Source organism: Gossypium arboreum, chromosome 13, assembly GCF_025698485.1.
Source record: "Gossypium arboreum isolate Shixiya-1 chromosome 13, ASM2569848v2, whole genome shotgun sequence".
NCBI classification, from domain to species: domain Eukaryota; kingdom Viridiplantae; phylum Streptophyta; class Magnoliopsida; order Malvales; family Malvaceae; genus Gossypium; species Gossypium arboreum.
In genome coordinates, this window is record NC_069082.1 from 47039907 (window position 1) to 47065119 (window position 25213).

At 32.2% G+C, this 25213-nt stretch overlaps 1 protein-coding gene across 1 annotated transcript; it reads left to right on the forward strand.

Moving 5' to 3' along the window:
• The first annotated feature begins 3043 nt into the window (after positions 1-3043).
• LOC108463048 (polyprenol reductase 2-like) lies at positions 3044-21163 on the forward strand. Its single transcript, XM_053024416.1, has 6 exons — positions 3044-3330; positions 3416-3693; positions 3791-4007; positions 20547-20636; positions 20719-20790; positions 20891-21163. The coding sequence occupies exons 1-6, from the start codon at positions 3184-3186 to the stop codon at positions 20993-20995; spliced, it is 909 nt and encodes a 302-aa protein (XP_052880376.1). The 5' UTR covers positions 3044-3183; the 3' UTR covers positions 20996-21163.
• The last annotated feature ends 4050 nt before the right edge of the window (positions 21164-25213 follow it).

Genomic DNA, 25213 nt, shown 5'->3' on the forward strand with positions numbered 1-25213 from the left:
CAATTATGATATCATTGTGATTACAATTTTGATTCGATAGTTTTCCCGACATTAGGGGGAGAGAAATAATAACTTGTAATGAGTTAGGAGGAGAGTAATTTGAACCAGAAGTTCAACAATGATAGCTCATTACAAGGTAATCGCCAGATGTATTTACAAACTTAATGAGAATAACCAAGTGTTATATACCACCTAATATTTTTAATTTGAATCAAAGTCCCAATAGGACAATCAGTTAGAATAAATAATAGATTGATCGGTTCCAAATATGAAATTTCTTTTAGATGATCATATAGTGGATGCGAGTGCTCCAGAAGAGACTTAAGACATAACTAATAACTAAAACTTCAGAAGAGATCTAGGTACTTGAAACTGAAGATTAAAATAGTGAAAATAATAGTTCTCAATAAGTTATGTCAATTTGAGAAAATATGGAACTGAATAATAAAAGTGGTTGACAATGATTTTATATGTAATATTATTATTGAAATAATGAAATAAAAGAAGGGTCTTGAATAAATCTATTGAGAAATATAGATATGGAATAAATTTATCAAAATAGAAAGACCCAACTCAAGTACAATTAAATTCGTGGAGTTTTTGGACCAGTAGTCCAAATATCTAAAGGTATAAAGCCAGTAAGGGTACAAATGAAGTAGTTTTGCAAAAGCAGAATAAAAATATGAAGTTTTTTGCTAAGTTATTGATTATGAAAAGATATAATATTCTTTTGTGGTGGATGCAATAACCTTTAGATATATTATTTTGACAATTCATAAAAGATTTAACTAGCGTCTAATGGTTGTTGTTACAACCTTTTATGAACCACTATATAGTAAATTTTATATTAAAATCCTTGAAGGATTTAGGATGCTAGAAGCATATTGAAATTCTCGGGAAATTGTTCATTTATATGAATTGAAATTATTTGAACATATTTGGTAAATAGTAGTTGAAGGAGGATTATAAAATGATCCAAAATACCTATTTGTGTTTTTATAAAAGAATCATGATTAAAGTTTTGTATGGTTATTGCTGAAACTCTTGAAGAGATCAAAATATATTTCCCTAAAATTTTCCCTCACTTATGACTTTCAAAAGAATGATGATATAAATGCTTAGGAAATACATTCAAATAGTCATTTGAAAAACTAGTATTCAAGATTGAATACGTAGAATATGAGAAAGTATGTGATGTTTTGATGAGGGGAAGTAATTATGCATATTATAAATATGTGTAATTTTTTTTCCTTCCCTAGGATTTTTTTCCCAATGGTTTTTTTTCTTAGTAAGGTTTTAATGAGACACATTATCTACCAATAGAGATTCAATGGGGAGTGTTATAAATATCTTATTAAGTGGATGTCCATCAAGGTCAAGATAGTTTTGATGTGCTTTAAATTCTTAGTCATTAGAAGTAAATCTCTACTTCATTTATATTTTATATGCCTATAAATAGAGACTTTGAAGAAGTTTTGTAGATATTTCAATTAATCAATAAAATACGCTATCTCCTTACTTTCCCATTCGCTTTGTTCTCTACTTTCTGTCTTTTTATTTTATAACAATTGATACATTTTTCTTTATATATAATTTTATATGTCAAAATTTTTTCACATACATTATGGGTATGATAAATTCTAATATTATAAAATTAAATAATTATTTCAAATATCAAATTTTGTCACCTATATTACGAGTCTGGTAAATTCTAATACATAACCAACTGAGTCTTAACTCAGTTGGTTTTGACTTTATTGTTGATGTAGGAGGACGTGGATTCGAGCACAGTTAAGCGTGTTTATCATCTTATTTAAGATGGATAGTTTTAGGCATTGTATAAAAAAATCTATTATATAAAATCAATTAATTATTTCAAATATCATTATTTTTATATGTAAAATATTTTAAATAATTATTTCAATTATCATTATATTTTCACCTACATGGTGGATATTGTAGATTCTAATATTATAAAAATAATTATTTCAAATGTCATTATTTTTATACCGAAAGATTTCAACTAAATATTTCAAATGCACATACAAAAATATATAATACTAAAATTTGGCATCAATTAATTATTTCAAATATCTTTATTGTTTTATATGAAAATATTTCATATATATAAAAAATAGTTGATGTTTTAAAAAATAAAATATATTTAACATAATATTTCATTATATAAAATATATATTTCATTATATAATTACATATTTACTATTTTGTTTATATAAACAGGAAAATTATTAATTAAAAACATGAATTTAAAATAAAAAAACTTAAAAACATGTTTGTTAATTAGAAAAGACAAAAATTTGAAATAACATGCTTTAGAAAAAAAAATATGCAGAAGAGGGAAATCAAGCCTAGGGTCATGTTGCAGAAAAAGGTAAGCATATAACCATTCAATCACGGGAGCTAAGCTATCAATTGAAAGCGTGTTTGGTATAAATTGCAATTAATATTTTGAGATTATACTATGTTTGTTGCTTAAATTTTTTTTAAAAAAATTAAGCAATTTGTAAAGCATGAGATAATTAGGTCTAAAAATAAATTTAGATGTTTGTGTAAATAAACGGAAGAATTTAAAAATTTGTAAGTAATTTGAAGAGAGGATTTTAGTAGCTTGATTACCTTTTTCAAATTTCATTTTAAAAATTCCTATAATTTTATTTAATTTAATACACATAATCTCATTATATGATAAAAGTTAAACTTCAAAAATCAATTTATTTTTTAAATTTTTATTTATAAATTTTTACAAATATATTCATATCCCTATTGACTATCTTTTAATTTATTTATTTTCTTCCTCTATATATAATTATTTTTTAATTTATAAAATTCTAATAATCTGATTTTTTTAAACCAATTATTTATCCCAACAAAATAATTACAAATTTTAACAACTGTTACATAAATCTCATTTATCACGCTTTTATGAATGAAATAAAAAATGGGTTAATATAACTTTTGGGCTAATGCAACTCAGCCATGTAATCAGCAATAAAACGCCAATCTCAATTAATGCAAGTCTGCGACCACCTGCACCTAAAATCAATAAGGCTCATCTACCTTGCATTCATTGCGGATCTGAGTTTTTGAAGCTTCATTAAGGGAACTTTTGAAGCTTTCCTTTTTTTATCTGATATCTTTGTTTTTTGGGGTGGAGATCAAAAAATGGAGGTTGGACTTGTTGCATTGCTGAGACTCACTTTGGTTGCTGCCATTCTTCCCATTATCTTAGCTTCACTGCGTTTGAGACCCTTTCATCAAACTATATTAGGGTTAGCAAAAAGAGGGAAAACAATGCATCCATCTTCCTCTGTGAGTGTTTTTACTTCTTTGCATGTTATGTTCCTGCTGTAAACCAAATACCATTTTTGGATCTTACTGGCTATGTCGATTGTAGAAGTTCACAGTTCCTCAGAGATTCTTCTCTCATTTCTACATGGTGGGTACCCTGTGGACAACCCTTTTGCTACTCACCACATGGCTATATGCATGCACTGCTGGTTCAACTTCATCAACCATCTTTGCATTGCACAAATCCCACAGGGTATGGCGTGCTGTGTTCCTGCTTTGGTTGATGGAAGCTCAAGTCTTGAGACGCCTTTACGAGTCATTATATGTATTCCATTATCGGCCCTTAGCTCGCATGCACATATTCGGCTATTTCATTGGCATGAGGCGAGTAATTTCTTAAACACCTTTCACCATATTTGTTTTCTCTTGCTATACTATTTTCAAATGTTGGATGGTCAGATACATATTTTTGCATGGCCAGTTACTACATAGTAGCATCATTGTCACTTTGCTGCACTTGTGCCCCGGAGGTGTTTGAGTTTACTTTGGACCTGGTGTCTGAAGGAAGGAAACAATGGCAGCCATTGGAAGTAATAGGTGGGAACAGATCCCCCCTGTGGCTTGGATGGAAGCAGTGGGTTGGCAGTGCTATATTTCTATGGGGTTGGATTCATCAGCTCCGTTGTCATGCAATTCTTGTAAGTTAACAGTCCATTTCACCAACTTGTTTGAAAGATCTAGTTGGGAAAATCCAAGAAATATACACTGTTAGATAAAGTTTTGGATCATTAAAAAAAGTGTTACAATAATTATTTAAAATATGAAATTACAACATTTTTTAATAATTAGGTAATTCGTTGAAAGAATTAATTAAAATATTGAAATGTTTGTACGAAATTAAGTAATTTCTTAAAAAAATACTTAAAATATAAAACTAATGCATGAAAGGGTTACTTAAAATATAAAAAGCTTTCTAATAAATTAAGCAATTCGTAAAGCATGAAATAATTTAAAAAAATTAATTTATGATATACAAAAGGTGTTCAAAAATTACTTATTACATTAAAGAGTTATACTTAAAAATATAAAAACATGAAGTAATTCGTTAAGAGTTATTACATGAAAATGTTTCTAAAATTCGTTAAATATGAAAAGAATTACTTAAATTTTAAAATATTGCATGTTTTAAGTAACTATTAATGTATTAAGCATTTCTTGAAACATGAAAGATTTACTTAAAATATAAAAGATTTCTAAAATAAGTAATTCCTGAAAAATTCTAAAATAATATTTTGAACTCTCAAATTTTCTCTTTTGTAGAAATTTCTCTCTTTTGTATCTCTATACCAATTAAACTGAAACCTGATTAATTTTATTTAAAAATGATAGAGTCCATAACAAATTTAAAACCATCAAGTATATCAAAATGATGGTATTAGTATTACTGGTCAAGAAAATTCACATTAAAAAAAAAAAGGAAAAACTTTTTGGTTTTAAGGTAAAAAATTCATTCATCTCAATTATTTTTCAAGAAAAAGAAAAAAGAAGATAGGGGATTTGTTGAATTTCAAATAGTTAATTTCAACAATAAGGTACAAAGACTTACTTCACATTTAGAATTGCACAAAAAAGACTACTTATGTAAAACCCCTCACTCGTTTCCGTCGCTTGAATCAAGTTATGAGATGCTACAGTAAATAATAGAACCAGAACATGCAATTTAATTCCAAACAATCTTAAATCAACAATTCATCAAACAAATCATGTCTTGCATGCAAATTTGAACTTAATTCGAGCTTACGAAAGCTCTAAAATCAATCTCGAAACAAACAGAGACTAATTTAAAACATTTCAAAAAGAAATTAAGCAAAAGTGTAAAATATGGTCACACGGTCATGTGGCCAGTCTGAGCCTGTGTAGTGCTAAATCACATGGCCGTGTATCTCAACCGTGTCACAAACTGAAGCTGTGCATAACAAAGTCACATAGCTATGTCGCTAGACCGTGTAACAAATTGAGACAGTGTGGACTTAAAAGTAAAATCCTACAACCATTCACACGGTTTATAACTAAGCCGTGTGAGAGATTGAGATCATGTTTAAACAATACCACCCTGATTATACAGAGCACACGGTCATGTCACTTGCCCATGTGTGACACAAGGCCGTGTGTCAGCCAATGTGAGTAAATATATATACCTTTATAATCGATTTTGTAATGCCCTTACTTTCTTATTACTGTATTTGTAAGTTTTTGACACAAATGTGTATTTGCTTTAGTGGTTAAGTAATCTGGGTGTGTGTGAGAGGTCTTGAGTTTAAGTCTCACCTTTGCTAAATTTTGTTATTTTGATCCAAGTCTTACTTTTGTTCGGTGGACTTATATTAAATTGTCTGTTAGTTCATATTAGAATGAGCCTGCTGGTTCGAGTGGTAATGGAGTTAGTGTGTTGGAGGTCTTGTGTTCAAATCTCTGCGTGAGTGAGGGAGTTTATTTTTGCTTGATGGACTGAAAGAGTTTCGATTGAGCAGAAATTTTGAAGTGGTTATGAGTTAGTGGGATTGTGGGAGGAAAATAGGGGATATGTTAGCATATCCAAGTTTTTATTTCTTTTTTTTTTCCTTCGAATTTCATTTTTCTCTTTCCCAAAATTCTCTTTGTGTTTCTGCATTCAACTTCCTCCAAACAAAATTCTATTTATTGCTATTATTGTTTTTCTACTTCCTGTCAGAATTAGACTGTTTCCTTCGTTATTGGTTTTGCCACTAGTACTTATTCGAGTTTCGAATTGTTGAGTTTCGTGTAATCGGTAAGTGGACTTTCGTTTGTTTCTTTTAGTGTTGAATTCTGGAAGTTGAAACTTTACAGTGTCATTTGCGTAGGAGAAGTGAGCGAAACAGCAGACTCTTTTTAGCTTTAGAATCGGTGCGATTGAACGAGTGTGTTAGTGGTAAGTATGTGCGCACCTTTTGGTTTAGTTTTAAAAGGTTTGTGAATTGTTGGCTAAATTCGTTGCGGGTATTCTGTTTTTAGGTTCCGGATGGTTCGACATTATTTTTGCATCGAACCCGTGACAGTTGTGTACCCAAATCGCAAAAAATGAGTTTTTGACAAAAGCCGAAAAACTGTTCTCTTGACTCCATACGGACGTGTGGTCACCCGTGTTGTAGGTTGTATGCGAGAACACGGCCGTGTGATCGACGTAGGCATGGCCTAGCACAAGACACGGCCGTGTGGTGGCTCTAGTGTGGTCATGTGGGCCATATGGGCTAGGTCGAGTTAGGCGTGTGGGCCACACAGGCATGACACACGGGCGTGTGGATTCTTAGGTCAGGCCGTGTGGGCCACACGGGCAAGGCCAATCTAGGTGTGTGGGCTCACACGGGCATACCACATGGGCACGTGAGCCCTAATTTCTGACATATTTCCTAGGGTCGCGCGGGTCATTCTGTTCGATTGTGGACCTACTATAGGGTCGGTAAGGGCTACTTAAACCACTATCTGTATGTTATTGAATTCTGTTGATTGATCTGATTAGGATACTAATGTATGCCTGGTTATACTAATAGATGTGTATCTGTTATTTGTATAAAGCATATTGAGCATGTTTAGTCTGATAAATCTGTATATGATATATGCATCTGTTTTGGGGTGTTACAGATTTATCTAGCTTTACAATAAAGTTGCCCACCTTTACAATATATTTATTTACACAATTTTTACCTTGGCCATGTACATGCAACAACCAACTCTTAAACTTGTTCCAAATGCATCAAAATAACATTTAAAGACATAAACCAATCCTATTTCTAACCAATATACCTCAAGGTACCTCAAAAGTATAAGCCATCACAAATCAATCTATAATTCATATACATAACATGCCATAAGCAAAATCAATGTAACTAAACTTTAAGGCTTGATCATTCACATGAACTAATATCCATTCATTATCTCATTAAATTATCATAAGCATATACTTATGTAACCCAAGTTCAACAATGCCAAAACTTAAACACATCCATTAAATTACAAGTATTTGACCACCTATATACATGCCACATATAACCAAGTTTGAAACATTCAAAAGTCTACCGAATTGGGAGACGAAGAGTGCAGGCTTCTCGCTAATCCGATTTGTACGTTCCAAAGTCCAAAATCTACAAAGTTGTAACATAGGAAAGTATTATAAATACTTAGTAAGCTCATATATTATAAACAAATAACTTACATTAATCAACTTAACAATTACAATTCATTATACCATAATTTCCACCTATCATAACATTCACAACAACATCAACCAAATGAGATTTAGGCCATAACCACATATATAACTTCAAATTTTTAAACACAAATTTCAACTTAAATACTTCGTGAATCAATTTTATAAAAAACCATTTTACTTAGTATTAGAATTAAGTGACCGAATCCTTATTTAAATAAAATATAGTGGTAAAATAAAATAAAAGAAGAATCTATATAGAATTACACTTCTTTTATTTTATTTTAGAATAAGGTTTTAAACCTTATTAAATTCCATCTATTTGATATTGATTAGAATAAGGTGTTTCAGTATTATTAGAATATGGCTTTACAAGCTTATAAATAGACATAGTCTATTCCTCTTGTATTCATTCGAACTCAACAAAGTGAAATTTCTTCTCCTCTGCCCATGGTTTTTTCCCGAAAGGGTTTCCATGTAAAAATCTTTGTGTTCTTTATTTTAATTTATTTTATTTTTCACAAATTGGTATCCGAGCTTCTGGGTTGTTCATCTCGATCATGGTAATGGCGTCTTTGAAGTATGAAATTCCGCTATTGGATCACAACACCAGATTTGCGTTGTGGCAGATTAAGATGCAAACAGTTCTTGCGCAGATGGATCTGGAGGATGCCTTGCTAGGGATAGATAAGATGTCTTTGACATTAATAGATGAAGAGAAGAAGCGTAAGGATCGAAAGACATTAACACAATTACATCTACATTTGTCCAATGAAATTTTGCAGGATGTGATGAAAGAGAAGACCGCTGCTGCATTATGGAAAAGGCTAGAACAAATATGTATGTCAAAAACTCTAACAAGCAAGTTGCACATGAAGCAGCATCTTTATGCTCATCGTTTGGAGGAAGGTGCATCTGTACATGAACACTTAATAGTGTTTAAAGAAATTCTCTCAAACTTGAAGGCCATAGAGGTATGATAAGGAAGATCTAGGGTTGATTCTACTTGGTTCGTTGCCCTCGTCTTATTCAACCTTTAGAGACACGATTTTATATAACCGCGAGTCTCTCACAGTTGAGGAGGTTTATAATTCTTTGACCTCGTATGATAAGATGAAGCATCTTGTGGTTAAACCCGACTCTTAGGGAGAGGGTCTCATTGTTCGTGAGAGACAAGATTAGAATGCTGATGATGATCGTGGAAGGATACAGGAACGAAATCCTTGCGGTAAATCTAAGGGTAGATCAAAGTCTTCAAACAGAGGTAAAACTTGCAACTTCTGCAAGAAGAAATGGTACATTAAATCTGAGTGCTATAAGCTACAGAATAATATTCAAAGGGAGGCTGCGAATCAAAAGAGAAAATAACTAGAAAATTTCGGTGAAGCTGATGTTGTAGAAGACTACTGCGATGGTGAACTTCTAGTCGCTTCTGTCAATGATTCTAAAGTAAGCGAGGAATAGATACTTGATTCAGGCTGCGCCTTCCACATGAGTCCCAATCGGGATTGGTTTAAAACTTACGAAATAGTGTCTGAAGGTGTTGTTTTGATGAGAAATAATGCTTCGTGTAAAATCGCAAGTGTTGGAACAATTAAAGTTAAGATGTTTGATGGAGTTTTCAGAACACTTATGACGTACGGCATGTTCCAGAATTGAAAAGAAATTTAATTTCGTTGAGTACTCTTGATTCAAAAGGGTATAGATACACAGCTGAAAGTGGGGTTTTAAATATTTCCAAAGGTTCCCTTGTTGTGATGAAAGGGCAGAGAAAGATTGCCAAGTTATATATTTTGCAGGGTTCTACTGTTATTGGTGATGCAGCTGCCGCTTCCTCTTCCTTGTCAGATGATGATATTACTAAACTTTGGCATATGCGCCTAGGGCATATGAGTGAGAATAGCATGGCAGAATTGAGCAAAAGAGGGCTTCTTGATGGGCAAGGAATTTGCAAATTGAATTTTTGTGAGCACTGTGTTTTTGGGAAGCAAAAGAGAGTTTGATTCACCAGAGGAATCCATAACATGAAAGGAACATTGAAATATATTCATTCTGATCTGTGGGGGCCATCCAGAGTGCCTTCGAGAGGTGGAGCTAATTATATGTTAACCTTTATTGATGATTTTTCTAGAAAAGTTTGGGCGTTCTTCTTGAAGCTGAAAAGCGATGTATTTTCTGCATTTAAGTCTGGGAAAATTATGATTGAAAAACAGACAGGAAAACAAATAAAATACCTCCGCATAGACAATGACTTAGAGTTCTGTTCTGATGAGTTTAATAGATTGTGCAAGTTAGAAGGGATCGTGAGACACTTGACAGTTTGTCATACTCCACAGCAAAACAGAGTTGCAGAACGAATGAATAGAACGATCATGGAGAAGGTTCAATGTATGTTGTCAAATGCCAACTTACCAAATTCGTTTTAGGCAGAAGTAGCGTCTACTGCATGTTTTTTGATCAACCGATCCCCATCCGTTGCCATTGAGAAAAAGACTCCTCAATAGGTATGGTCTGGTAATCCTGCTAGTTATTCTAATTTAAAGATCTTTGGGTGTCCTGCATATGCTCATGTTGATAATGGAAAATTGGAACCGAGATCTATTAAATGTGTTTTTCTTGGTTATAAAACTGGTGTAAAAGGGTAGTTATGGTGTCTTGAAAATAGAAAAGTTGTGATTAGCAGAGATGTTGTTTTTGATGAAACTGCTATGCTACCAAACTTATCTTTTAAAGACACTTCCAATAAAGAAAATCAAAAGTAGGTGGAGCATCAGATTAATACAGAGTTGACTTCTCAAGCCAATACAAAAATTGAGAATAAAGTTGCTTCTTCACCACAATACTCTATCGCCAAAAATAGAACTAGAAGAGAAATTAAACCTCCAAATAAGTATGCTGAGGCTGATCTATTTGCTTATGCTTTAAATGTGGCTGAAGATATAGATGCGAATCAAGAGCCATCTAATTATTCTGAGGCGGTTAGTTGTAAAGACTCAGAAAAATGGATGTTTACTATGCAATAGGAGATGGAATCACTCCACAAAGACAAAACATGAGATCTTGTGAAACTTCCTAAAAGTAAGAAGACTGTTCGTTGTAAATGGGTGTTTAAAAAGAAAGAAAGGACTCTAGGAGTTGAAGAACCTAGATATAAGGCAAAGCTTGTTGCAAAGGGTTACAGTCAAATTCCAGGAGTGGACTTCGTAGATGTGTTCTCCCCAGTTGTTAAGCATAGTTTGATTCGAGCTTTGCTTGGTATTGTGGCCATGCATGATTTGAAGCTTGAGCAGATAGATGTAAAAACTGCATTTTTGCATGGAAAACTTGAGGAGAATATTTACATGCAAAAACCAGAGGTTTTTACAGTCTCAGAAAAAGAGGACTATGTTTGCTTGCTGAAAAAGTCCCTTTTACGGTTTGAAACAGTCACCAAGACAGTGGTACAAGAGGTTTGATTTCTTTATGACTTCTCATGATTTCAAAAGAAGTAGTTTTGATAGTTGTGTTTACTTTAAGAAAAATAATAATGGTTCTTTTGTGTATCTACTTCTTTATGTTGATGACATATTGATAGCAACAAAAGATAAAGGAGAGATAAGAAAGGTCAAAACCCAACTAAGTGAAGAATTTGAGATGAAAGATTTAGGACCAGCAAAGAAGATACTTGGTATGGAGATTCTCAGAGATAGAAAACCAAGTAAATTGTACCTAAGTCAGAAGGGGTACATTGAGAAAGTTCTTTGCAGGTTCAATATGCAGAGTGCTAAGCCTGGTAGTACTCTCTTAGCAGCCCATTTTAGACTTTCATCAGCTTTGTCTCCACAATCAGATGATGAGATTGAGTACATGTCACATGTTCCATATTTTAGTGCAGTGGAATCTCTCATGTATGTTATGGTCTGTTCACGTCCAGATTTATCATATGCAGTCAGTGCAGTTAGCAGATACATGGCGAATCCCGGTAAAGAACACTGGAAAGTAGTTCAGTGGATTTTAAGATACTTACGATGTACTACTGATGTTTGCTTATAGTTTGGAAGAGCTAGAGATGGAGTCATTGGGTATGTTGATGCTGATTTTGTTGGAGACCTTGATAGAAGAAGATCTCTCACAGGTTATGTCTTTACAATCGGAGGTTGTGCAATCAGTTGGAAAGCCACTTTGCAAACTACAGTCACTTTGTCTACCACTGAAGCTAAGTACATGGCAATTACTGAGGCTTGTAAAGAAGCTATCTAGTTGAAGGGACTCTTTAGTGAACTCAATGAAGACCTTCAAATCAGTACAGTATTTTGTGACAGTCAGAGTGCAATCTTTCTTACAAAAGATTAAATGTTTCATGAGAGAACAAAACACATTGATGTTCGGTATCATTTTGTTCGTGATATTATTGCTCGTGGTGATATTGTTGTGAGAAAAATTAGTACTCATGAAATTCCTGCAGATATGATGACTAAGTCATTTCCTATAACCAAGTTTGAGCATTGCTTAGACTTGGTTGTTGTTTATTGTTGAAGTTAAACCCTTAAGGGATTTTATGGAAGAGGTGGAGAACTTGTTCGTTGAGAGTTCGCGATGAAGAACTTGTTCATTGAGAATTCGTGTCAAGGTGGAGATTGTTAGAATTAAATGACCCGATTTAAATAAAATACAGTGGTAAAATAAAATAAAAGAAGAATCCATATAGAATTACACTTCTTTTATTTTATTTTAGAATAAGGTTTTTTAAACCTTATTAAATTCCATCTATTTGATATTGATTAGAATAAGGTGTTTCAGTCTTATTAGAATATGGCTTTACAAGCCTATAAATAAACATAGTCTATTCCTCTTGTATTCATTTGAATTCGACATAGTAAATTTTCTTCTCCTCTACCCGTGGTTTTTTCCTGAAAGGGTTTCCACGTAAAAATCTGTGTGTTCTTTATTTTATTTTATTTTTCACACTTACATTCGCCACATACCTTTCCACATTCCATATGTTTCCAATGACAACATTTATTTTGTAACATCATTTTAATTTCAATACAAATTCTACTCGATGAAACATAGTAAAAGAGTCCAGTACACAGGTAAAATTAATACCAACTGCTCATCCAAGCTAATTATCAACACTAGTGTCTGATTACCTATTCGGGTTAAACCTACACAACAAATAGTCTAGCCAGGACTTAATATACATGTAAGGTTATCAGTCTAGGCTAAATATGTGTCACATGTATCTTCGAGTCTGCGACAAATGCTGGAGCTCGATACCATCGGGTATCAACCCGTAATATTGTATACAAGACTTTTACTAAGTGCATCGGGAATTAACCTCAACATTTCCAATTCCATATTTCATTATCAATTCAAAACTTTCAATAAACCATTAACATACATTCAAATATGATCAACGAAAATTTAAACTTATTTATATGAGCTTACCTGGAAAAACAGTAACTATTTAGTTGTCAGGGACTACTTAGTAGTTTTCCTTTTGCCTCGTAAATCCTCCGGTTATTGTAATTCTTGATCTAAATAATAATTTAACTCAATTATATATTCTACACATCATTTAACAACATATTGAATTTATATAACAACTCAATTTCATTTATGCAATAATTCTTCAAGTTTTGCTTTTATTTTAATTTAGCCCCTAAAATAAAAAAAAAATCATAGCTTTTGAATTTGAGCTTCAATTTTAAAACCGATTTCAAATTCATCTTTAGCTGACTTTCTAGAAGTATATAACATATCATTTTCACCCCACTGTTTGCAAATTTTATATTTTAGTCCTTAATGACAAAACTATCCAAAATCTCACTTACAAATTAGTCCAACTAACATTTAAGCTTACATGCAACTATTTGACAACAAAAGCTCTAAAATACATCAATGATAACTTTAGTAAACTTTAGCAGTTTCTCTAATTAGTCCATGAGCTAGCTAAATCAAGCTCCTGAAATTCCAAAAATATAAAAATTATAAGAAAAAAGACTAAATTGGGATACCTAAATAAGTGTCAAAAGCTTCAAAGCTCCAGAGAGCTCTTCTTCAATAGTGAAATCAGTAGAAGAGAGGAAGATGACATAAATGCTTTCTTTTTCCTTCCATCATGCATATTTGTTTATTTTAATTTTCAATATTTTTATGTTATTTAATTATAATTTATAATAATAACATACAAAACTAAACCAAACCGTCCATTTAAAATTCCAATGTGTCCCTAAATAAAGTTTTCCACTTGCAATCTATAGTAATTTAACTTTTACCACATTTACGATTTAGTCATTGTTTCACAATTAACTATTCAATAATAAAACTACCTATTCGAAATTCAATATAACCCTAATATCACTTCGTAAATGTTAAATAACAATATTAATTAATTTGATCATTGGAATATAGGGTTCCAAAACCACCGTTTCTGGTACCACTGAAAATGTCATATTAAGGTGAGTGAAATTCTAGGAAAACATCAACGACTGTTGTCTTATTTATCAAAGACAAATAAAATATGTAATACCCCACACCTAGCCCAAACGTTATGGCTGAATCTGGAGAAGTTACGTCAACTCGTTTGAAAAACTAAGATCTACCTTAAGAATTGTGTGATTTGAAATCTTAATTTAGCTAAGCTCATACGAGTTTCAAAAAATTCTTAAGTTTGAAAACACCTATTTCACAGACGATCTCTTAAACATTTACTTATAAAAACAATGAAAACTTTCAGAAATTTCACTCTATTTTTAGTAATGATGTGATTTGAAAATATTAATTTCGGTAAAACATTTACAAGTTCTTTATAAAATCTCAAACAAAACTTAATTATTTTCCGGAAAAGCATTTAGTTTGATACTAAATTTTGTAGCGGATATTTTCAGAGTTTTTAAGTTTTGGAAATTGAATTCCAATTTGTCAAATTTGTATGATTTTGCAATTTACGTTTAAGAACACCCAAAAACCAATAAACAGATCAAAAACCCAAAAACAAAACCAAAAACTAAGTCCAAAAATCAAAAGTTCAAAAATCTTAATTAAAATCATTCGAACTGTCTTATGTGAAAAACCAATCCGAGCTCTCACACATCGTCCAATTCTAAACTTGTTGATTACTTGAAAGAATAAAAAACAAAGAGTGGGCTTTACGAGCTCAGTGTGTAACACATCCTAAACAAAAAATCAGATATACATAACTAAATTGTAACACCCCTAACTCGTATCTGTTACCAGATTAAAGTTACGGAGTATTACCAATAAATTGAAACCTTTAAACATAAGAACATTTAATAAATTCAAAAATATCATAAACCATTGATTCTTATGCATTTCATCCCTAACTGAGCCCTTGAGGCCTTAAAAATAGTTTGGGAGCAAGTCAGGACTAAATAAAAACAAATCAAAAATTCAGGAAAAAGAAGTAAAATTCGAAAATAAGGGACACACGGCCGTGTGGCCAGGCTGTGTGGAACCTCCCATGTTGTGTAACTTTCAAACAAGGGACACACAGTCGTGCCTCAGTCTATGTCCTCAGCTGTGTAACTCTCTCAGTAGGGTCACACAGTCGTGTTACAAAATCATGTGCCAGGTCGTGTAACTCTCTGAGCTGTCTAATACGCCAATGTGCCAGGCTATGTGTTAGGTAGTGTAACTCAGTAACGTGCATACAAAAGACTCTCAGGTGACACACGACCGTGCTGCAAAGCCAGGCCTTACATAGCTGAGTCACACGCCCGTGTCTTAGGCCGTGTAGTCCAAAATGATTCATTTCTCACTCAATTTCACTTTCTTATTGCATAGGTACCTACACACCTTCAAATACACACATGGAAGGTGCAATTCAACTTCAAAAATACTCAAACATAATCATATATTCATTCTAGGTATTAAACATTTATCAACCTTGACACCTTAATGTATTTCATCACGGTTTATTCCCAACTTGTAACCACAAACACATTTATCTTTATAAGCAAACATCCACTTCATTAAAAGCATTAAGTTAAATCATAGCATACCATTTCATACTATGGCCTTTCAAACACATTTAAGTAACAAGTAGGAGATCACAAGTTGTTCAAGTGCACAACATATCACAATATTTTACTTAAAAGGTAGGCATTTAACATAACAATACATAGGGTCCTAATACATGCCATATACCAAAAACCAAGAAATTAAGTCTACCAAGATTCTCAAATAGTGTGATTCTTAGCATTGACCTGATCTTCTTAGCCTTCAAAATATGGGCTGCAAAATGAACAAAGTATAGGTAACCTTAAATGAAGCTTAGTAAGTTCGTTTAGAAATTAATAAACCTTTCCAATCAAACATGGATTAAATCAAATTTAAGCATAGAGATTTCTATTATACCAGTTTATAACAGTAATTACAACCAATTCAGTAGTTCAGTATACTCAGTGGGCATTGCTCGATTGAGCTTTTCATCAGTATATTTGTAGATTTCTACTCATTTGAGCTTCAGTCAGTATAACAGTAAAATTTTTTTGATTAAACATCAGTTAGTATAACAGTAAGATTTGCTTAGTTAAGCTCTACTCAATATAAGGTATGATTTGCTCAATTGAGCTTCATTCAGTATAATAGTAAGATTTGGCTCAATAGAACATACTTTCAGTATATGAAACAACATTCATTAAGAGCATATTAACAAGAATGTAAGCATTTTAGGAGTATAATTAAACATACGAACTTACCGAACTGATTTGCAGGAGACTAGAGTACATGGATTATTCCACAATTTTCCCTTTTCCACGGTTATCAGCACGTTCTTGATCTAAAAATAATTATTTTCATTCCATCAATTAGAATAACAACACAATTTTATCCTTTCATGCAACTAAGTCCTTTTTGGCTGTTTACCTCTTTGCCCTTTAACTTTGTATTTTATTCAATTCAGTCCTTAAGCCCTAATCATGCAATTTACTCTTTTTTTTCTAACATCCATGATACCCAAATATTCTATAACTTCATATCAATCCCTATGTGCAATAATTTCACCTCAACGAAAAGCAATTTATCATTTAATTAATTTAGTCCCTAAACATTAAAATCATTAAAAATCACTTTTCAAAATAATCTAACATATCAACAAAGCTCCATATTTAATCATAAGCTTTAAGAAATAACCTCATTCATCAATGGAAACTTTTATAACATTTAACATTTCACAAATTGGTCCTCGATTTAGCTAGACCAAACTGATACAAACTCAAAAACATAAAAATTACTAAAAACGAGCATCAATACACTTACCAAATCAAAGCTTAAAAATCAAAGTTGAAATCTAGCATTGTTTCCTTTTTTTCCATAGGAAGATGAGAGAATAAGGAGAATTTTACTTGTAATTTAGGTTTAGTTTATTATATATACTATGACATTTTTGTAAATATTTCAACTTTCTTAATTAAGCTTTAATAAATCATTAATTAAGCCTAATTAAACCACTTTATTAAGTATAATCTTATCAAATCCCACTAACTAATTTTCCATGGTTAAATTATCCTTTTTAGCCCTTTTAATTTAACTACTCAACCTTTGCAGTTTTTACAATTCAGTCCTTTTTAATTATTAAGCTATGCAAACAATAAAATTTCTCAACCAAAGTTTAATATGACTCTATAGACTTCATAAATATACTAATTAAATAATATCTATAAAGTATTCCGTTGGAATTATGGTCTCGAAACCACTATTTTCGACACCACTAAAATCGGGCTGTTACCTAAATAGATATGTTTTCAAATATAGATTCAAACATATTCTCATATACAAATTCATATGTCTTTTCATAGTTAGATACAAATGCATATTCATATTCAGATACAAATGCAAACACAGATCCTACCCCCATCCGCTACAGACTAACTTCGTCCAACCAATCACAACAATTAGGACTATAAGAGTCCATCCATCCAATCACACCGGGTCGTGGTGGTATGTCACTCATAAAGGTGAAACTAAGCTGCCATACAGATATTGTGGTTTAACTGCCAAAATTACAGTAATATTGCCAAAATACACTTCTTCCATCAAAAATCAAACCTATTCGATGCACACGCATAAATAAACTAACATATATATTCCATAAATAGATGTAATACATACTTTTCATATGTAATCATGCTTTCGGAGTTGTCATAATACAAATTGTACATATATTTTTCACATACATTACATGTATCACATACAAACACAAATCAACAGATGCCACATTTCAAGTCTAATTACGAATTTTGAAGTCAAACGGGCCTAAGTGAAAATTTCCAAAAATGGATGCACATGGTCTTGTGGCCTACACGGCCTTAAACATGTTTGTGTGGCCTACACAACCCAAATAACCCAGCTCGTATGACACACACGATCTGGCACACGGTTGTGTGACACACATAGTTTGCCACATAACTTGGCACACGGCGGTGTAACATTGACAGTGAGTTTTTCGGCATTGCGCTGCTCATTATTTTTCAAGTTTTCATTACACATCTTACTATTTTTTAAAGCAAAACCGACAGTGAGAAATCCAACACCTAAAACGCCATTCAAAATGAACAAATTAGCAAATCTCATACTGAATTCGACCACTAAATCATACGCAAACAATCGATTATTACGAACTAAATGAAACTAGCAACCCTAAACCGCACTTAGATCGTCGGAGGAGTGTTCGCCAAACACAAAAAGAAACCCACCTAATGTAATACAAAACAAATAGACCACCAAATTGGCCAATTAATCAAAGTCATTTTTCATGCTTAAAGAAAATGCCAAAATAAAATTTCTAGATAGAATACATAAAACTTACCAGTCGATAAAACGACCACAAAGAAACGTCAGAAGGAAAAAATAGTGGCAGCAATTTACAATATCATATCTGAAAAAGAAAGGAAACATAAAAGAAAAGAAAGAAAATCGACGTGCGAAAAAAGAAGAGAAGATGAGAGGGATAATTTCTTTTTTTTCCTATTTTCAAAAACTACCAACTCCCCTACCAACTTCCATTAAATCTGATAACTAACCACCTATTAGATTCTCCAGAATTCAAATTCATTTAAATTCCAACCACATGAGCGGCACAACAGAGAACAACAAAAATATTTCTCGCTTGCACACGCAAGGATTCAAACATAGAATCAAAGGATAAACTGAAACCTTACCATTGAACTAGCAGATTCATTGTTGTCACAATTGAGCGAAAATAATTTATTAACCAGATGTTCAAAGAGAAGGGTTGGGACAAAAATAGCAAAAATTCAATGAAAAAAGTTCAAACCCAGAACATCTCATACACAAGTACAACACTTAATCACTAAAACAAATCAATTCATTTAACAAAATTCCTACAACTAGAATTCAAGAACAAAATGTGACCACACTTGGTTTCACTAACCCAATTTTTTCTAATCCGGTTTTTGGGATATGACAAAATACTTTATAAAGAATTAATTGGTGAGTGAAGCAACGTAAAATAAACCAAATTTGATACCTAAATATTCGGTTTGATACCCTAATACTAATTCTTCTTCGGCTTCTGGTAAATCAAAAGGTAATCTCTCACATTCTGCTAGAGAAGAAATTAGAAAATGATAAATTGTATTGGATGACGCCACAAATTCCATCCCTCAAAACCATATTTTTGATTGCGCCTCAACTATTTCAACTGTACTTGAACTGTTAGATAATTATAGTCAATGATAACATAATTGTTTCCATCGCTAGTCCAAAACCGTACATAAGATTTTCACCTCATACGGCCTCTTATGGGTCACAAATAAATTTAAGGACCAAACCTATATTATTTATTTTCATGTGGTTGTAGAATAGATAGAGAAAATATGGACTGGAAGGTCCAAAATTATACCGACAAAATTCTGTTTGCTATGTTTTGAAGAATAAAAAAAAAAAAAAGAGCTTCTGAATTGATTTTATCCATTCATAATTTCAATTTTATTTGTTGAGTAATAACTTAAGCCTTCAATAAAGTACTTATTGTAGAATATTAATAGATATTTCAACCCATTATTTTCTATTAGGAAGAAAATGCAACATTACATTAACTCATAAATCATGACATAGATCACATCTATATATCTATGAAAAATAAAATAAAAATCACTTCAAAAATTGAAATAATTCATAAAATATAAAAAATTAAACAATTTTATAAATATAATAATGCATGAAATGATTACTTAAAACAAATTCTAAAAAATTAAATAATTTAATCTGTCACCTGTTAAATAGGTTGCATCTCGCCATAACCTCAGTTAAGGAGTTCATAGTAGAACTCCCGCATTTATATAGCCTCCTACTTTTTATTATGTATATTTAATTAGAAGAATAACTTTTTTCATTAATTCTTTGATGAATTTTTAATATATATATATATATATATATATAACTTTTTCATTAATTCTTTGATGAATTTTAATATATATATATATATATATATATATATATATAATGGCGTGAAATATACACCTCGGTCATTCTTTTTACAATTCTTTCAGATTTAAAAATATAAAATAATTCTAAAAATATAAAATATTTATTCCACCATTAAAAAATAGAACTTGTGCCATGGACATCATTTCATGTTAAAAAATAGGTCAAAAAAGGTTTTAATTTTGTTGGCAGAGGTGAAGGTCTTGAGTTTTGAGTATTTAGATTTAAGATTTATCATGTGCAATTTTATATTTAGGTCTCTAAGTTACATCTTGTGTGAGTTTTAGTCCAGTCTAATTAGTTTAGTTAGTTTGTTTTAGTATGAATTGTATCAATTTTTATTATTTGTTCTACTTTGTGATCACTCAAACAGTTTGTGTTGTAATAGTTTAATGCTTGTGGCCACTTGAACATGTATATATATTGTATTTGTAACACTAAAAAAAAAACTAGATCACCATGATGTAAATGATGAAAAAATTGATCTTAAGTTTGAAAAATACATTCTATACAATTTGACCAAAGAAAATAACATAGATTGTGGGGTGTTGGAATTGGGTAGGGTTCAATGCGAGCAGGAGGTGAAGAGTACGTAATCCCGAAAGGGGATTGGTTTGAAATTGTTTCATCTCCACATTATTTGGCTGAGATTGTAAGGTCACACGCTCTTCCTCGCATTTTAGTTACCACCTTTTATTTTGCTAATAATTTGCATGGTTTCAATGATGAAAAAGGTCATTTATGTTGGCTTGTTGATTGCTAGTGGAGGAGCAGACATCACCATTTGGTTACTCCTAGCATTTGTGGTAAAAAAAAAAAAAAAGAAGCTTTCATTTATTTTGCTAGCCTTTCTAGGATTGTTCAATGACCTGAAATCTTTGTATATTTGGTGGTTGGCGGCGGCAGGTCACAAATCTGGGGTTTGCAGCAGCTGAAACACAGAAGTGGTATATTGGTAAATTTGAAGATTACCCAAAACATCGATATGCCATGATTCCCTTCATCTTTTAATGTTTTAGGGCGGGAGTAATTATTCGTCCCACATTGAATGCCAAGTGGTGTTTGAGAACCTTACAATAATTGATGGGCTTGTCACTTGTGTAATACTACAACCCTACTTTTGCCTTTCTTGCCATCATTTGATCCTATTAATTATGCCAGCATGCCTTCTTATATCAATTTCTTTTATGTCATATTAAGTATTACTAAAGTATATTAGTGAGTAGTTTCTTTTAGGTAAATGAAATTTATCCTAATTTACTATAATGAAATGTTGAACTTTTTTTTAAATTTTACTATTGAATTAATACTTCTAAGTTAAGTGATATCAAACTCCACCAATTACTTTATAATAAAATAAATTAGAACATTAAAATAGGACAATTTTTAATGAATTACTATTAGCAATTCATGTATAAAGTTGTGTAATGGAGAATTAAATATAAACATTATATTTACTTTTTATGGATTTTAATATTGGGCTAAATAAGGTAAGTCGAGAATTAAATATAAATATTATATTTACTTTTTATGGATTTTAATATTGGGCTACATAAGGTACGCCGATTTTTTTATTTTTCTTTTTAGGTCGTTTTTTTAATTTAGGGAAATAGACCGTTTTTTGAGAGATAGTGTAAAAGCGGTTTGTATTTTTTTAGGGTTAGGGTTTTTAAATTTATTAGGGTTAGAATTTTAGGGGTGAAACTACAAAAGTTTATAGGTAGATTTGAGGGGCCGAGGATGCGATAACAAGGCTCAAAACATGTACATTTCACATATCATGCCGGGATAAGACCATTACCTCAGAAACCCATCATTTGGATGTTAGGTTTCAGGTTGACAGTGCTTGATATGATCACGGGTTGAAGTCTAAGTGGAGGTCCCAGTCGGCGATTGTGATACGGTCACAAGTTCGAGTATAAAGAGGAACCAATTGACGGTTGTTATGCGGTCACGAGTTCAAGCTTTTTGGATACCTGCAAATGATGTCTTATATAAACCATACATAAGATTGATGTCATAATCATAGGGAAAAACGAAGAGCTTGCTGGTGTAATCAACGTAATTTTTTTCTCTATTTCCAAGTAGCCAGTATCTTTAACCTCTCCTTCTTATTAAAAGGCTGACACCAAGGTGGACATAAAAGGGCCCTCAGGTGTAGAGCGGATGTTCCATCCGAGTCGAGGTCAAAATCAGGTTTAGCGCTGCAGTAGTTGTAGTTATTAATGGGTTGTTTAATAACATCAACTATTGTTGCCCCAAAAGAAGATCCACCTTTACCTCAATTTCACAGTCGCAGCCCTCTTGAGAATCCTCTTGTGTCCATAACGATGATGGCTTTCAGATAAGAAGGAAGGTTAAAGATACTGGCTGCGTGGGAATGGAGAAAAAAATTACACTGATTATAACAGGAAGCCCTACAATTTTTCCCTATAATCATACCCTCAAACTTATGTATGGTATTTATGAGACAACATTTCTAAGCATCCGAAAAGTTTGAGCTCGTGGCTATGTAACAATCGTCAATTGGTTCCCCCATTATAATCTGAGCCATGACCGCATAATGGTCATTGATTGTGACCTCTACATAGACTTCCACAGGATAGGTTCGGAGGTAACGGTATCATCTCGGTAGGATATATGAAATGTGTGCGTCTTGAAGCGATATTGCATAATTGATGACTCAAGCCTACCTCAAACTAAAAATTATATTAACGACAGAACTTTTTAACAATGAAGCGGGAAGAAAATAAAGAGAGAGAAATATTGTAAAGTGGAGGGATAGAGGGTGGGAGAGATTGTGTTTTTGGGATGATAGAATGGAGGGGGACCCTCTTCTATAGGCGTGGGGAAAGGGTGAGATTGTAGAGGAAAAAATCTTGTGGTCGAAAATGCATTGTAGGACCAACATTTTCATTGAATATATTCAAAACGTGCTTCAAATTTGCCGAAAAATTTTTAGGATCAGATACTTTTTTTTAAGCTTTATGAAAATGTTAGTGAAAACTCGTCCAGCTGGGCAAGCATCCCTTTTGACATGGCAGGAAAACACACCTAGCTAGACAAGTTTTCACTAACATTTTCATAAATCCAAAAAAAAAGGTACCTAAAACCGACAATCCAGAGTAAAATCTGAAGCACATTTTAAGACACTGAATGCCTTTTGAAGCATGCGTTTGATTTCAATTAGTGATCTGTGAAATTTATTTTCGAACACCGAATAACATTTCATTATCATTATTTGAGGAAAAGGCTTCATTAGAAATAAATTTTGAAGCACGCGTTACCTCTCTCCTTTTTCTATTTTGCTATTAAAGTACCGAAATATTCAAAACTTAGGCACACAGAAAATTCATGTCAAACAACAAAGAGTTGAGTTGCGAGAGTCATCTGTATTTCTTTAGATAACCGTTTAAATATTTTTTGTTGGAAATATCCAATTCGTTTTAAATTGAAATGAGCCGATGAGTGAAATCCATCATTTACTACATCAGTCAAATCTGTAATACTAAAGTCGGGGTTGTATTTGCAGAAGCTCAATCCGTGGAATTGGCTATCAACTATACCATTCAATTGTGTAAGCAATGGACTAGAATAAGAAGGAAACTCAGGGGTTTGATCCGGGGAATAATTTTGAGCTTGCAATGTAGATATTTAGCATCAGTTGACCCACTTAAGTACAAGCTCTTTGATGTGAAAAGTGAGGTCGAGCTGGATACGGTCATATCATCGCATTCCTCAAGCGAAAGTGTTGTAATCGAGTTATATGTCAAATTTTTTGAGACTGACGGAGTTGGTCCATCTTCAGCCACCGTTGCAACTAATGTTGGAACTGAAGTTGTAACAGCCCGATTTAGACCCTAGTTGGAACAATGGTTTCGGGACCAGAAATTCGAGTCAGAAAAATATTTTTATATTATATTCCATGCTTAAAATATGTGAATTAATATGTTTGAAAGTTTTGTATAAAAATTTTACCGTTTGTGTGCTCCATTTGTAAAAAGGACTTAATCGCGTAAAATGTAAAAGTGGCATTCAAATTGTTAAAGTGCTTAATTGATTTGATTTATTAAAGATGGGATCCTTATGTTGAAATTTGGCCATTAAACCATGGGATGGATGGTTATAGGCTTATGTTATATAATTTTCTAATTAAATTACTAAGGTTAAAATAGTAAATGGTATATTAATAAGAAATAAATAAAACAAATCAATGAGTTAGTGGGTGTTCATCTTTTATGGTCAGTTTTGAGAAGAAAAGAAAGCCATTTAAATTGTTTAAGGGCTCGTCACTTTGAATTTAAAATTGAGGTATGAATTTTGTTTGGTTTTGATAATTTTTACGTTTTTGAGATCGTTGCTTCGCAAATTAGCTAGCCCATGCTTTAATTTTCAGAATTGATGATGAATTTGAGATTTTCCATTGTTGATAATGTGATGAATTTTTTGTTTGATGATGAAAAATAAATATTTGTTGATAGATTATTATGTTTAATTAAGTGATTTTTGATAAAAATGTGTATTAAGGACTAAATTGAGAAATTTGTAAATTGAGGGGTCAAAATGTGAAATAAATTGAATTAATGGGCTGCTAGGGACCCAAGGTGAATTTAGCCAAGCATGGGTGTGGTCAAATTTTGAATATTTTTGTGTTTTGTGAAATAGGGACTAAATTGTAAAAAATATGAAATGTCAGGGGCAAAAGTGTAATTAGACCATTTATGTGTTTTTAGATGAATTTGATTAAATATATGATTAAATAAGTTGAATTTTGTATTGAATTAGATCAAGAAATAAGAAAATCTGATTTGGATCGGGGAAAGTCGAAAATTATCGAATAGGCGCTCCGGTCCGTTCATGTTAGTACGAGGTAAGTTCATAAGTAAATAAATGTTGTTAAATTGAAATGTATGTACAATATATGTGCTAAATTGAGTTGTAAAGAAATATATATATATATATATATATATATATGTGTGTGTGTGTGTGTGTGTGTGTGTGTGACTGACTATTGTAACACCCCTTACTCGTACTCGAGACCGGGACAAGGTACAAGGTGTTACCAGAAAAATACTCGGACACTTTCAGAAAATACGGGTTATAAAATTTCATTTTAATTTAAAACCAATAAAGCAACATCATTGTGTCCCTATTATAGGCCTACGAGGCCCAAAACATACATTAAAAGCGATCCGGGGACTAAATAGAGAACTATAGAAAATTTTAGTA